Source organism: Onychostruthus taczanowskii, unplaced genomic scaffold (assembly GCF_017590055.1).
Source record: "Onychostruthus taczanowskii isolate IOZ18803 unplaced genomic scaffold, ASM1759005v1 scaffold10, whole genome shotgun sequence".
In the NCBI taxonomy this organism is placed as follows: Eukaryota; Metazoa; Chordata; class Aves; order Passeriformes; family Passeridae; genus Onychostruthus; species Onychostruthus taczanowskii.
The window spans coordinates 11,704,724-11,720,197 of NW_024496526.1; the positions used below are offsets into that span (position 1 = coordinate 11,704,724).

Consider the following 15,474-nt stretch of genomic DNA (forward strand, 5'->3'; position numbering starts at 1 on the left):
TTCATATTGTCAAGGTGGGAACATTTCCATCTGTGAATAATCATGGCAACAGATGATTATGAGAGTCAGAATTTAGGGTTTTGTTTAAAAAATATCACCCACTTTCCCCCCCTCATCAAAATGTTATCATAGAATGCAGCTATTTTCTCTGCTTGTTCACATGGCAAGAGAGAGTTCCCGACTCCTGTGAAGCATCAAAGCAGAGATGGGCCTTAAAAGGCTCTGGGCAGGTTTTCCATGAAGTCCAGTTGACATTTGAGTGGATTTGCTGCTATCTAACTACTCACAGCAGTGAGACATAAATCAACAACTTACACCTCCAGTATTGAGTCTAAATGGACTGACTTAATGATGTAATGAAGAAGTACAAAGTCCCAAGTACAAAAGAAAACAATGAATTTTTCTACTATTACTAGAAAGAAAATAATAGGAAAGCTACTGTGATACTGAGTTTTCGTTCAAAATTGCCAAGTTTCCATTACAATTTTCCTCCAAGTTCCCCTTGTATCACCAGTAATTCTTAGGTCATCTGAAAATAACTCCAAGTGAAAAAAAAAAAAAAACCAAATAAAAAAGAATGAAATAAGATTAATTTTTAGTTTGCTGCCATGGCTGTGTCCCTAACTCAGGCTGTGCAGGCCCTGGTGATAATCCAGGCACTGGGTTGAAATGGATGTGGAATAAAAGCAAGGCTCTTATCATCAGCACATCCAGGGCTGAATGCAGATCCCAGAGAGCTGATCAGCAGGTAGATAACAATGTGAGAGACTAGAAAAATGGAGAATATATTATGGTCTTGGGTTTTGATATAAACCCCTCTTTATCCAGCAGGGAAATGGATGACACTGAAATTTTGGAGCAAAAATTTTGTCTGTCCCCACTCTGAGAAGAAATAGAAACATGTTTGTAGATCACCTTTCAAAAACTACTGGTTTTATCTTATTTTAATCCTTACAAAGTTACACAATCCAGGGATATGTACAGTAATTCTCTGATCTTCAGTTTTCCTCCATAATTTCTTTTTACATAAAAGCTCATTATACAGATATTTAATTTTACCAAAATTTTCTTATTTAGAGATAGAAGAAGCACAGGATACACACCAGCGCACAATACTTCCTCCAGTGCCACACCTATTGTCATTACAAAATATACAATCTTTCTTTTGGAATAAATGTATCCTCCAGGACTTTTTATTGTTAACATAATTATGCACAGCTCATTTCCTAGCTCAAGGAGGGAAATAAACTGTTTTAATAAAAAAATAGCTACTGCTGATATTTTGATTTTTCCCAAGCTTCCCTTTTCTCTTCCCCTGAATACTTCTGTATTCTCCACAGCTCCCAGATATTTTGCATTCTATGCCAGGATAGTTTATCTCCAGATGTAATGAGATTTTTGTAGTATGAGGAGATGCTTAAATCCCAATAATCCATCTCCCTCTCCCTCCTAGTGTGTCAAGAAAACCCAAATTAGAATTGTGGGACTAAAGCAATTCTCTTTTTCAGAAAGGTTTTACACTGACAATACTTCAAAAACATTATTACAAAAATGTTTTATCTGGGGGAAGAAATGCTGGACTCCGATTTCCTTGATATGGAATACAACATGTATTTTTAAATGTATGGACACAATGAATTTTACTATTACTACTTGATGAGAGCACTTTAAAAATTCATCTTTGGAAACCATATCTGTTAAAAATCTCTTTGGGCCAGGAATGTCTAATAATGCACTAAAAATAGCTCACTATGCAATTATAAAGCACTTTAAAAAAATCAACTGAGTCAGTGTTTTTAAAATGTAACAGTACAGGAGATTTAACCTACAATTAAAAGTAACCTTTTAAGTTTTCTCAAGGATTCTTCTAAACTTATGTCAGGTTTCAATTTTTCCCTCACTTAGGTATTTTCAGGGTATCTGCTGACTATCACACAAATTAGGATTCTTTTATTACCAGCCTTTCTGCCCACACCTCTCAAACAAAAAAAGTCACATCTGCACAAAGTGCAGTAAGACCAGAAAAGACAGTGTTAGAGGAACAGGAACATCACTTACCTCATCAGCAATCATACACCTAAATAAGAAACAAAGGAAGATGGGAAAAGCAGAAATTAATACAAAATAGAATATATAAACCAGTATTTAAAAATTGTTTACGATAAATTTAAATTCTGGATTTACAGAACCAATGAAAGGGAAAAAAGGTGACTTCATTCCTCCAGATATCACCTACAAAAAGTGAATTTGGTATGAACTGAAAATAAGTACAACAAATATTCTAAAAATGTTTATTCGGTTTGCTGACATTACTGCAGAACTTGCAATTGCAAAACTGAATTTCTGCTTAGGATAGATTAATTGTAATCGTAAGAGACACTACCAAGACAAGAAGTGTATTTTCCATTTTCTTTTGTCTTTCAGAAACTGCAATGTTTTTGCTGCTTCATGACTAGGATTATTTATAATTCAGACTGATTTTTAAGATGTGCTTTCCAGAGCTGTCACATTTGTTTTGAAATAGAAGCAGACACTCCCTCTCCCCCACCAATTGTACCAGCTAAAGTATTAGAAAATGAATTTGATTTTTTGCCCATTTTGGAGTCACTTGGCAATGCCACTCTGTGTAAAGACAATGACAATTCCAAGTCGCCAGTCATAAACAGTAAATTCTGTTCAACATATTTACATTTTGTAAACATTAAATGCCATCTTTGACATTAATATCTTAAAGGTATTTTAACCATTCTGTGATTCTATATGTGCACTGTGTAACTCAAATATGATGCTCCTTCCAGGAAAAGATGGGAAAGATCTTCCAGGACTTACGTGTCTTTAACAAAATTTAACACAAGATATAAACATTCTGTATTTTGATCCAGAAAAATCTTTTCAAGTAATACAGAACTGTTTTTTTAGTGGTAGCTACTCTGAAGTTAGTGTAGCTGGCCAAAAAAAGATAAAATGTTTGATATTTTCAGAACCACAGTAGACTGCTGTTTGCTCACTCTGCCTGCCAGTATAAATTCCAGTGTCTACTAACTTCTGCAGTTTCGTTCAACTGAGGTAAAAAATTGATTCAAAATTAATTCTTATACAACTCCATTTTTATAAGCAACAAACTATTCATTTGCAATTGCTTTGCAACTTCCCCCCCCCAGCTGTTAGGGATGGAGCAAAGAAAACAAAGGAAGAAAACAAAGCCCTCAGGTCTGCACAGATTTACAACAGAATAAAAAGGCAGGAAGAGAATTATTTTTAGTGGCAACTCATGATTGTGGGGCCTTAATGTCTGTGATTTGCAGCTGGGCAAAGACATTTATTTGCAGACAACTAACACACAATTCTAATTTAAAAATAATGTCAGTTTTTGCTCAAAGACTGGGTTTTTTTTCCATTCAATACTCATTGTTAATTGATTGAACTGAAGTTTACAAAACAAGCCTTTCTTTTTTGCAGATTCTTTGAGGCCAACTGCTTTCAGTACATTAATCATGTTTTTAAAAAACAGTTTGAGGCCTGAAATCAATTGGAATGCACAATAACCTACTGTTGCAGTAGTACTCCTTACACAAATGCAGCAAATGAGTAAGACTACAACTAACAGAGCAGACACAGCTCAAGAATAAACCACAGACCTTCTTCAGCAATAAAGATTATTTATTGTAGGAATATCAGAGCTGAAGTACAAATATAGCAATAACCAAGTTGCATTTGGTAGCAAGAAAATGTGGTAAAGAGGACAGGAATGAAAGTATTCCTTGCCAACTTCTGCTGCAAATAGAGTATTTGTCAGCAAATCAACTTAAATTTTAGTAGAATTGCATAAATAGTGAAATGTTAATTATGCCAGGTCAAACAAAGAGAAGAAGTGAGAATAGGTAAGATGCTATTGCACTACTCTTTGGCACAGGTGAACTACTTGAATGCTCCTTCTTCCCTTCAGGATAACAAGCAAAAATGAAGAAATTCAGACTGATTTACAAATGACTCTGACAATTAGAAACTGAATAGCAAATAAAAAACTACCAACTATAAAAGTATGTCAACCACAGAAACATGTTTTCCATAAAGCCAGATTTCTTCATTAGAGTGAAATGTAGCCACTGAAACATTGATGACTTTATCTGATGACAAATAAGAAAATGTTCTGCTTTTCTTTTTGCACTCATTTTCAGCCTGTACTCATAAAATCTTTGCTGCTATAGAGTATCTCCTGTTTTCATGCCTATTAACTTCCACTGATTATCTCCTTAAGTTAAACTCCTTATGTAGCAGCAACAAAGTTGATGACTTTAAAATATTTATAGAAACTCGTCATTTTGTTGATGGTAAATGAAGGAAAGTACAAAGTAGCTGCCATCATAATAATAACAATAATAATTTACCCATAATAACTCTGCCAACAGAGGTTACATTAAGTGATCAACACAGTTTTATCTTCCTCATTTCTGCAGTACCAATGGAAACAGAGCCACAGAAACACACCTATGCTTAAAGCTGGATATCTCTGGTGATATTTTCCTAGTAAGTATTCCCTCTCTTCTCTACCCAATTATGAAATTGCTTTGTCATAAGTAGTTGGGGTTTTCTTCCTGTACTTGCAATCCATCCACTTTTCAGCATTTAAAATTCGACCAGACACATCATGGATTGAGATCAATCAAGTGCACTAAATTGGTTTTAAAGCTCCAGTTAGAGTTATCTGAATGTGTAAAGTCCTCTGTGATTATACAGTTAGTGACATGAATCACTGCTTGGATCCACACTGCTCAGACACAAATTCCTGAAGTGCTACAGTTTTTAAATTGCTAATTTATGCCAACTAATTAACATTATTGACACTCACACTTGACAAAACTTTAACATGGCACACAAGACTGAGTTTATGATACAGGTAGGAGTTAATGGAAGTGGAAATGGAGGTTATTCAATTTATTTTATGACATAATGCATTTTAAAGCATTCATCTGTGTAGCTTTCACAGTTTTAATATAAGAATTCTAAAGATGTCTGCCTAATGTAGTTACAAAACATAAGAAGTCCAAATTATTTTCATAGCATTCTGGGGCAATGAAAAACACCTAATAGAGGAGAGGAAAATAATGAAATGTCTCCAGTTTATAATCACAACAATTAGAATTGAAGTGTGAAGAACTTCCCCATCTTTATAGCCCACATCACACAGAACTTACAAGATACCTAATAGTTAGTTGCACTAAGCTGCTAAAAAGCAATACTTTACATAATCTTAAAAATATGCAGCCTCTATTTAAAACAAACTTCAGTATGTTCTACATTACTGCAGTCAGACAAGCTGCCAACATGGACATAAAGGTTCCATGCTGTCAAAAGCAGAAGAAACAGATCTTCAGCTACATTGAAGGGACAAATATGTATTTTTGTTTCACATATTTTGACTGCAAGAAGACAGACTTCTTGTTCTCTGAAGTTCAATTAGTCATTTCCTCTCAACTGGTAGTTACCCAATCTGAGCTTCATCATTCATGTCCCATCTGTTCATATGACACCTTAATAATAGCTCTATCCAAGAATATAAATCAGAGCTATGATACGCAGATTCATATCCTGTTAGAAGCTCAGCCCACATGGTCAAAAGTTTCAGAAAAGCATGGAAAAAAATCATTTGAGATGTCTCAGTTACACTTGCTCTCAGCAGCAAAGTCCAACCATGCAAAAAACACCAGTCAATGGCAAATTATTTCAGATTCTTTTGCGTTTAATCTTTAAATGTTCTCCTTCTTCAGAGCGAATCCTGTGGCTTGTGTTTGAATCTCTGTCCATTCATCAAGGAAATCTATTTTTTTCCTAGCAGAAAGCAGTAGAATCTCATTGGGATGCACTGCAGATGCTGCTACAACCTTGCTACTATTCATAACCCTTTTGCAGTGTAGGGTTAGCAATGGCCTCCAGACACAGTAGGACCTTTCACAAATAGAAGGGAACCATCTTTAGGCCTCCACTAGACTCTAACAGCCCCAGCATTTTGAGGTGTATTAGCCTGAAAATACAACTACTTTTTTTTTTTTTTTTTTTTTCAATCAAGCAAACACAAAGAGTGAGGATGTACTCTGGTGAGTGAACATGCCTGCAGAGAGCAAGGTCTGCTGTGCTGGTGCACCACAGGTGCATGCAGGTCCAAAACTTTACTACTGTTCACTGAAGAGAACAAATGCAAGCACCTGGGGCTGTACACAAACCCCAGCTTTCTTCTGGATGTGGAGAATTCCATAGCTGAAGGGAGCACCCAAAGCTGGATGAGTCAGAACCCCAGAACCAGACTTTCAGCACTAACAGAACAGGCTTGGTACTTGATACCTTGTAAAGGTACCAAGCACCAGGCAAAAAAGGTGCATGTATCCATTCTTGCTACAGCAAACCTTGGAGAGAAACCAAGCAAAAAAACAGGTGAAGGAGCGAAGAAAGAAACCCAAAACTCCTGACAGTGCCCTCTGAAAGCTCTGTCAGGAAAGCTCTGTCTCTAAAAGGACAGAAAGAATAATTTTTCAAACCTCAAAAAGCACAGAAAGAGTTCCTGGTTGTGTTGATGTCAAGAAGATTGGAATCAGCTTCGCAAAGCAGAAGGACAAGCAGATCTTTAAAATTTTAAGCAGATGAGTTCATTGGAGAAACAGAAGGAAACTGAGGCTAAGCTCATGTGGCATATGCCATAGAGCCATACAAAAATAGTCTGCATCAGAAGGTTAATGCTAACACAGTTTTATAAAATGAGTTTCAGGGAAGAACAAACATTTAAATGAAAATCATTTCTATTTCTGCACGTCCAGGTTCCATTTGGGTCACCCCTTTCAAAATGTCAGCGCTATTAACCATGCAAACAATACAGCTAAATTTTCCTCCATTAATTATGGCTACTGCAATAAGGTACTTTTGTAATGAGAAAGAATCTCATTTTGAACCTTGCTCTTGGAGGAATATTGATTAACAACACACTGGAATTAAGGTCTATTTTCAATTCAAGGATCCTACCAAGACAAACAGCTGGTGTTAGAGGTTTCTTGTAACTATAGAAATATTTACATAATATCTCCTCTAGAGAGTTGTGCTTCCTTACATGGTAGACTAAAAACTAAAGGGGTACAGCAATCCAATACATCTGTTGCTTGCTTGTAAGGATAATTTAACTTCTTCATTGATTTTCAGCAACTATTTATTCAGGAAAAACCACTAAGAACTGCAGGTAGCTTTTTCAGAACAAACTCCTTCCCTTTTAAATGCATTTTCCAAGGCAAACAGTCAAAGCTCTAGCACTTCATTTTTTAAAACACTGAAAAATTTTGTTACTACTCAAGCAAATTAAAGCTGTTTTTTGTTAATGCAGGCTTTGGAACATGTTGTACAGAGGAAGCTTGAGTCTTTCTTTCACTGGTGTGGGTGTCCTGATATTCTTGGGATTCTCACCTACTCATGTGAGTCAGTTTTATATAACACTACAACATATAATTTACCTCCTACTCACAAGCCAACACTTCAGCACTAACATCTCAACCAAGGGTTATTTAAGGAATCTGAACTTAGAACATTTTTATATAAAACTGCGCAGGCAACCATTACATTTGTGTGTCAGTAATCACAGCACGCAGTCCTAAAACTAGAACAAAGAGAGCTGACTCCCTTGCAGCAATAATCAAGGGTGTTGTATCAAAAATAATGCTCCAGAAGATTTAAGATAAATCTTACCCTTGCTCCTGAACTACACTAGGTATTTAAAAAAACCCTAAGCAACCCCAACCTTTGATTTAACATAAGATGCACTAAATTGCCACATCTGCATTGTTAATGATTCTGAAAAGGAGTGCAGAGGAGAATTGTTGTGCTGCCTTATGCTTTTCTCCAACACTCCTCTACGTGTGTCTGAAAAAACCACCTAAAATGTTTTATTAGTATTTGAAAGCTCTCAGACCACGTGTTCTGGGATTTTAGCTTTGGCAAAGGTGTGGAATAACACATAACAAAGTGGTCAAGTTGAAGGTGAAGCTCAGACACGTCAATAGGTTTTTGGAATATATTAATGGAACTGTTAGGTTAGAAAAACTTCCAGCCAAGAAGACACCAAACAGTGACAGTGAAAACTCCTCATCTATTCAGTCACTGGCTTCAGAGACAAATGGGTTCAGCAGCTGACTCAATGCAAGAAAACAGAATAACTGCAACTATTTTCAGCTACTGATAATTGAGGTTGCAAATGTTAATCTTGCTGTTAACTGGCATGACTGAAATACCTGTGAGCAGCAGTAGAAGCCTTCTTTAGTGTGCAGGCTTTCAATGAAATGGAGATGCTTATCACTACTTTCCCAATAAACTCTGCATTCCTTGGTGATCTGGGGCACTTTCCCTTGTGCCTATGTTCTTCCTCTCCTTCCAACCTGCATCAAGTCAGTCAGAATGTGACTCATTTAAGACCTTATTTCTATTCACTCTCATTAAAGTGACTTATTTCACACTCAGAACTGTTCCCTCCCGTTTGACCTCTCCTGGGTGCTGTGGTTAAACACCAACTTCCCATCATGGATTCCCACACTGCAAACTTTCCCTGCACACAGCTAACACCAATTCATTTCCACTTTTCCCTCCCTCTATTGCTGCTGACAACCTACTACCCACACTTGTAATCTTTATCTCTCTTGGTTTTCCTCTTCTGTTCTAACAAATTGTGCCCTGCACTTCTAAAATCTGCACTTCTAAAATCTTCTAAAATCTTCTCTATTCCTGCTCCTACAAGTCCACAGGTTTAAACCCAGGTAAATTCTCATATTTCTACCACTGGCTTTTTTCTGTTCTTAAGTCCTCTTTTTTATTTTTTCACCCCACATAATTCCTCCCCTGAATTATATCGTAGATTCATTCACTGACAATGCATTTTTTGTTCTATTTGAATTGCTTCCCAGTTCCTCCAGCATCACTTCCAAACAAGCTTCCCTGGCTATGAAAGCTGTGCAGAATTTGGCTCAGTCTCTCATTCATACTTCCTGCATCTGAACCTCATTCTGTGAGCTAGCATCTTCATTTATTCATCCCTCTCTTCCTTGGCACTTCTCAAATGTGCGATGTACTCTGAATCATTACAAACCAACATCTTAAAAAAAACTGCAATCTTTCTTCAGCCCTCAGAGCTGAAGTGTATTAACTGTTTGATCCTCTCCATATTCACTAAATAGCAATCCCATTCTTGTTCCCCAGAGATTACTTCCGTGCTTTGTTCTCTAAGACTGGAGATAACTGCTCACCTGTTATAATGCAGGTTTAAGGACTCACATTTATCACAAAATGGCAATAATTTTATACATCTGAGTTGCTGAATATATTGGAATAAAAGATTATTTCTTTCTGACTCTAGCAGGAGACTTATGCCTTTTTTCAAACAGCTCTTTCAGGCTATCTAACTACAAACACTGAGACTAGAGACAGAAATTAAAAAAAAGTTACAATTATTTTTCTTCCAGTCTGATCTCTGATGTCAAGTTCTACAAATAATGGAGACTCATTAATGGCACTTGATGCTGCAAGCCACCAAGTACAAATTAAAATGTAATATTTGAAGAAATACTCATAGACATGTTAGAAAAAAAAAAGTGAAGGTAATTTCTTTTTCTAACATGCAAATTTAAGTAATTTGGCTTTTACTGAAGTCAGTGTGACTGGAAAAAAATCAACAGTAGCCTGTAAAATATTTTTGTAAGTGCTACTTTAAACCATGTAGCTGATTCTGAAAAAAAATTAGACAATGGTAAAAAGCAGATTGGTCTTGCATTTAATCACAACATCGACTTGCAGAAACCTATGACCTTTCAAACAAAGGACAGAAAAATTAGATGTAGACAGTAACAGATATATAGACATGCAACTAGGCTTAGTGCTTCCAAATGGAATTGAGAGACAAATCTATTCTCTTATTCATAGCTACTATCAAAGATAAGAAACTGAAGAACAGAAATACACTGAAAGAGCAAATCAATCAGTAATCATGGATCAAAAATTGCAAAGATAAAAGCAAAGTAAAACAAAAGCTCTGCTAACTTAAAAAGGCAATACAAGACAGAAAGCAACAATTGCATTGTACAGAAGGAGAAAGAAAGATTAATAGACAACGTAAAACCCAGAAGCAAACTCAGTAAGGATGACAAAAATAAGAGTGAAAGTGAAAAATAGTTATAGAAAAGTGTAAGACAAAAGGGCCTACTGCTCTAGCACAAACTAAAATGTGCATGGGAGTGCATAGATTGAACATATTTTCTCTTATTCCATCAGTTTCCAAAATGCAAAACTATAGCTTCCTTAGACACCCAACTCAAATGGAAATTATACCTTTCATACCATTCAATGGATAATACATCCTAGAAAGTTAAAGACATTTCTGTAGAAATTTGCATAAGTATTTAAATAGGACTTATATCAGAAATTGCCCACCCTACAAAGGGCTGTGCCTGGGAATTCCAAACATTTCTATTTGCTTCCTGCCCAAGAGCTGCCATTTCTGTGGTCCAGCTGCCAAAGCCTCAGCAGACTGTATATGCTGTGCCTGTCCATTGAAGCATCTTCCAGCTGTGTTCATAAACTTTGAGGAAATTATGATTTGAACCTTTGAAATATTAAACACTGTAAAACTTTTTCTTACTCTAGATAGGGACTGCCTAAGAAAACAACTGCCCTTGCATTAAAACTGATGCATTAAAACATCTGTTCTTAATGGCAGATGTGAACTCTGCACATCCTGATATTGCCATCCATGGTCATTTTCTTTTTTTACTGTGTTTAACAGCATTAGGTCAGCATGTGTGGGAAATTAAAAATCACATGCTCCTGAATATGTAAGTTAATGTATTACCTCTCAAACTTATAGAGGAAATAAAATCACCCCAGTAAAACAGTTTCAGCATACAATTATAATGGAACTGTTTGCTTCATTGGTGGTAAATATCTCCAAGTCCTCTTCTGCATCCAGCTGAAACAAATTGTTCTGCCAACATGCCTAGAAAGAAATATATCTGTGTGTCTGAAGGCATCTTTTACAGATACCATCTACAAGACAAGCAATGCTAAATAATGATGCTTGCAAATCCCATGCTGACTGTTTTTATTATAAAATTTGATAAAGCATTTAGTGATATCCAGTAGCATGAGAGCTAAATTTCAAACAACAGCATGCCTCTTTAACAGTGTATTCAGGTGAACAAATTGTTTGTATTACTAGACAGACATACACTTCTGTAAAGAGAGGATATAAAACAAGAATAGATGGTAAAAAGAATTGTGACTTTCCAAGTATGATATTACTGAACAGCAGCAGTAAAAATTACTAATATTCAAAGAGAGAGCTCAAATGAGATTGAATACCATCCTTATCAACACTATCAAGTCACTCTTGTGTATCTCTGTATCTTGGATATTTTACCCCAGCTTCCACCACTTCTTCCAGAGCATTGTGCTTCAACACTGCCACCTCTTCACTTACACTTGGTGACCCCCCAGTTTTACCCTGAGTTCTTAGGAAATGGGGATTTGTCCACATCTGCCCAAACATGGCTAAGCAGCAGAGAGCAGAGAATTGCTCACTTCCACTTCCCAACAGCACACCCACATCTGACTCCAACAACCCTCAGGATTTCCTAAGCCTACTGCTAACAGGTCACATTCCTGGAAGGGACAAGTTGGTTGGTTTTTATTTAAGAGACAGTTTAAAGCATACACAAATAAATAAACAAATACACATTATTGCTGTTTTTAAAAGCAACTTACACTTTCACTGAAAGAAAATCACAAAAATTAAATAGTCTCCATGGATGTAAGTTGCATGCACCCAGCTTTTTTTTTTTTTTTTCTGCACATTACTGTTTGAGGCTACAAATAATGACTATAAATTGTATCCATCCCTAGGCAGCCATTCCAAAGTGCATGTCTGAAGAATAATCTCTAGGAAGGAATAAGCAGCCAGTCAGTTATTCACCTTTAAGGCATGTTTGTGAGATAAAAGGTGTGTTAGCTTATGTTGAAGCACACACTGTCTTGTTGGCTCTAGAGTTGTCATTTCCTAGAAAAGTGTTAAGCAATCTCTGTTAGATGAGGTAATGCCTTTGGAGCATCTACTGGAAAAGCCTTTGATTCATTTACCAATGAAACAAAAATACAAACCACACAGCATATTTATTTTATGCTTTGGGAAGAGACAAGGGAATTAATAGCTCACTCCCAGCCCCTTCCATGCAAATAAAAAGAATTTGTTCTAATAATAAGTCCCTTTTCCTGCTGAGTTCTTGTCTAATCTAAGATGATATTAATTTAATCTCTTCAGCCAACACTTGCTCTACACCAGTTTCCTACCACTCCAGCAAAGCATGGGTAAAGTGATGCCTGTGAAGGGAGTGCATAGCCTGGGGGAAGAAGAACGATGGGCAGAGATGCACATATTGCTCACTTCAAGTCCTATGCTTATATATTTTTTTAAAATTAGAAAAGACACTTCTACAGAAAATATACCACTGGGAATACTGGAAGAAGGTTTAAATCATTATGGAGTACACAAAAGGGAAAGACTTCTGTGAGGCAAGGGCTGACAAACTAATAAGAAAACTCAGCTACAAGCACCAGAGGCTCTTGTTCTCTGTTTTGGGACAGGAAGAGAAATAGATCTGCATGAGCAAGGGACAGATTTAAAAAATACTCCTTGGGAAAGTTTGACTTAACACACTTTACTTTATATAGAAGCTGGCTGAGAGTGTGCACACAATTCCTCAATGTGACCCAGCTTACACATACAATTTGCTGTGCCAAGCAGCAAGATTTCTTGCAATCATGATGAACATTATTTCATATGCATGTCACATGAAAACCATCACTGCTGGGTTATGCAAAACTCTTGTTAGTGAAAGACTTAAAGGAAAAAAACTGAACATAAACCCATAACCCTAATGAAAAAATACAAAATTTCAAATACATCCATTAGCTGACACTAATTAAATGTATAGTTTCTTTAATTTTAATGGCTTTTGTTATTTCACTATTGGTATACACAAATATACACCTCAATTGCATATTCTATGGCAAACAAGGGCTTTGGATTTATTAAATTCAACTCTGACCCAGGCTTTGCTGTCTATTCTACCCAAGTCTTAACTATCTATTAAAATTATATCCACCCATTGTCAGTCTGTGCAGCAAGAAATGATATGGCTGGTGGTCACGAGCAGTTAATGCCAATTCAGCATAAAGCACATCAAATCTCAGGCTCTCAGGTGAAGGGCTGGACTCATCTCTCTGTTCTGCCACTGAAACCGGCAGCATAAAACAGATGGTTTGTTCATTCCCTGAGACAGCAGTGCTTAAAGGGTTTTGGCCAAAGGAAAAGAATCAAAGGAAAAAATGCAGAGATTTTAACTGATTAAAAGTTCTGTGTAATTCCAAGAAGTGCTGATAAAAATTTCCTTTCTAATTTTTCACCTTTAGAGGAAAAGATGCACATTTCTTTTCCCCTGAAAACAATCACAAACATCAGCAAGCAACCCTCTTAGGCCCTAAGCCTCTCCTTCTCAGCAAGATGCTGAAATAATCAGGAACTAATTTCATCCATCTTTCCTACACAGGCTACAGTAATTCTGTTTGTGCCAGACCTCCCCAACATCATTCCTTTCCAAAACAACAGTGGTTTCACAGCTTTAGGCTGCAATTGCCCACATTTCCTAAAATTTATAAATGTGGAAATGGCATTTCCCCCTCTCCTTTTTGATCCTGTAACTCACTAACAGGCTCTTACTCAGCAAAATATTTCCAGCCTCTGCAATATAAACTGTGATTTTTGATTTACCAGGTACTTAATTGTTGAATGCCTACTCCATCAGCTGCTGCACTGGCTAACTGAGCACCCTGCAAGGCTTCTCCTGCTCTGCTGCTGCAGCTCAGAGCTCCAGAACACCCTGATTACACTCCAGAATTGCACAAAATTTAAAATAGAAAACCACACAGATGCATCAGGATCTGTTAGTCATTCCCTTAACAGCTCTACCATGCCATTAAAAACTAAAGAATCAAATGTGAATTAACTTATTTTAGGAATTCTCCATTAACATAACAAAAATGATGGTCCTACTGATATCAATCTCCTTTCACATGAGAACTTTGATACTACAACTCTCTTTTGCATAATGCATTATTAAACCTCTTCATCCTCTGTGGAAAAAACCTCCACAACTCATTTTAAATCATGTTACCTTACAGTTCATGAAAGATTTCTGCAACATAACTCACCTAAGCCTGCTGGTATTGAATAACCTTTGTAAAAAATAATGTTTACCTGAAATAATTATTTTTAGCATCATATTCTTACTTACAACTATAGAAACGTAAGTTTATTATTTTTCTACTTAATGTCTGCATACTTTATTTTCACATCAATTTTCAGCATGTGATACAGTAGCTGAATACAATAATCTTACCTGCCACTTCTCTGAAGTGCAAATATGATGCCCTTTTCCTGAAAAGGAAGCAGCTTCTTTCTCAGTCTTTCAGGTAGGAAGGACAGCTTAGAATCAACATCCTCTTTCTGAGAGGCTTTGAGTGAAGGTGTTTCCTGGAGAGCAGTGGCCATGCTGAACCAGAGGGAAACAAAAGAGAAATATGATATCTTACCTACATGGCAGAATAGAGAATAAAGCTTGATGGAACAATACTCATCACTTTATCCTGAAATAATCAATATCTACACAACTTTCTTCGAGTTTTGAGAATTCTCTCTGGAAAGCATAAAGTTGTGCAGATGCTGGAGGAAGAGTCCCTCATCTCAGTATCCATAAAATATGCTAAATATTCCAGGATGAAGAGGCCAGCATGTGTCTCTTGCTTTACACTATGAAATAATTATTTTAGCAAATACCCTATTCATGAAAGGAAGTTATTTGCCATTCAAATTGAGCTTACTCATGGACATTGAAATATAATTCTTTTAGTGAACATTTTCAGAAGAGTTTCAGGAAAAAACAGGCTATTTAACCTTCTGACCATGGAACTAACAGTCCTTTAAATTTTTAATCCTAAAAATTAAATCACAAAAAAAGGGGAAAATATGCCCACTTTGGGGAAGTGAAAAAAAAAATAAAAGAAAAAAATAAAAGAAAAAACAGTGAAGAACTTTATTTCCCTAAGAAAGAAACAATCTTAAATCACAGAAGTAATCAATAAAAATTCTCATAGTGTGCTTGAAGATGAAAAATGTGGATTCCTGATTCATTTTTGTTCAAGGGTTTTGGTGCATCTCTCAGTGGCATTGCCAGTAAGGCTAGTGACATTCAGGCAGACAGAAAATGAGCAAGTGCCTTTTTTGGTTACAGGATGAATTACAGACAGGTCTACCAGGATACATATCAGGCATTCAGGGGAATGTAAAGAAAATGCTGTGGATGAGCCTCCAGGCAAGTTCCATGACATTCTCACTGTGGAAGGATT

The 15,474-nt window shown here is 36.4% G+C and overlaps 1 protein-coding gene across 5 annotated transcripts in view; it reads right to left on the reverse strand.

Annotated features, from left to right (window-relative positions):
* Positions 1 to 15,474, reverse strand: part of ZRANB3 (zinc finger RANBP2-type containing 3) — a 40,124-nt gene that overhangs the window by 21,093 nt on the left and 3,557 nt on the right. For 4 of the 5 annotated variants that reach the window (XM_041405222.1, XM_041405204.1, XM_041405196.1 and 1 more), the window contains exons 2-3: positions 14,469 to 14,621; positions 2,059 to 2,077 (exon numbers count right to left, since the gene is read on the reverse strand). In XM_041405222.1, the coding sequence (XP_041261156.1) occupies positions 2,059 to 2,077; positions 14,469 to 14,620 (171 nt within the window). In that variant the 5' untranslated portion in view covers position 14,621. Of the gene's footprint in view, positions 1 to 2,058; positions 2,078 to 14,468; positions 14,622 to 15,474 lie in introns of those variants that run through there. The other variant, XM_041405231.1, reaches the window with a different exon arrangement.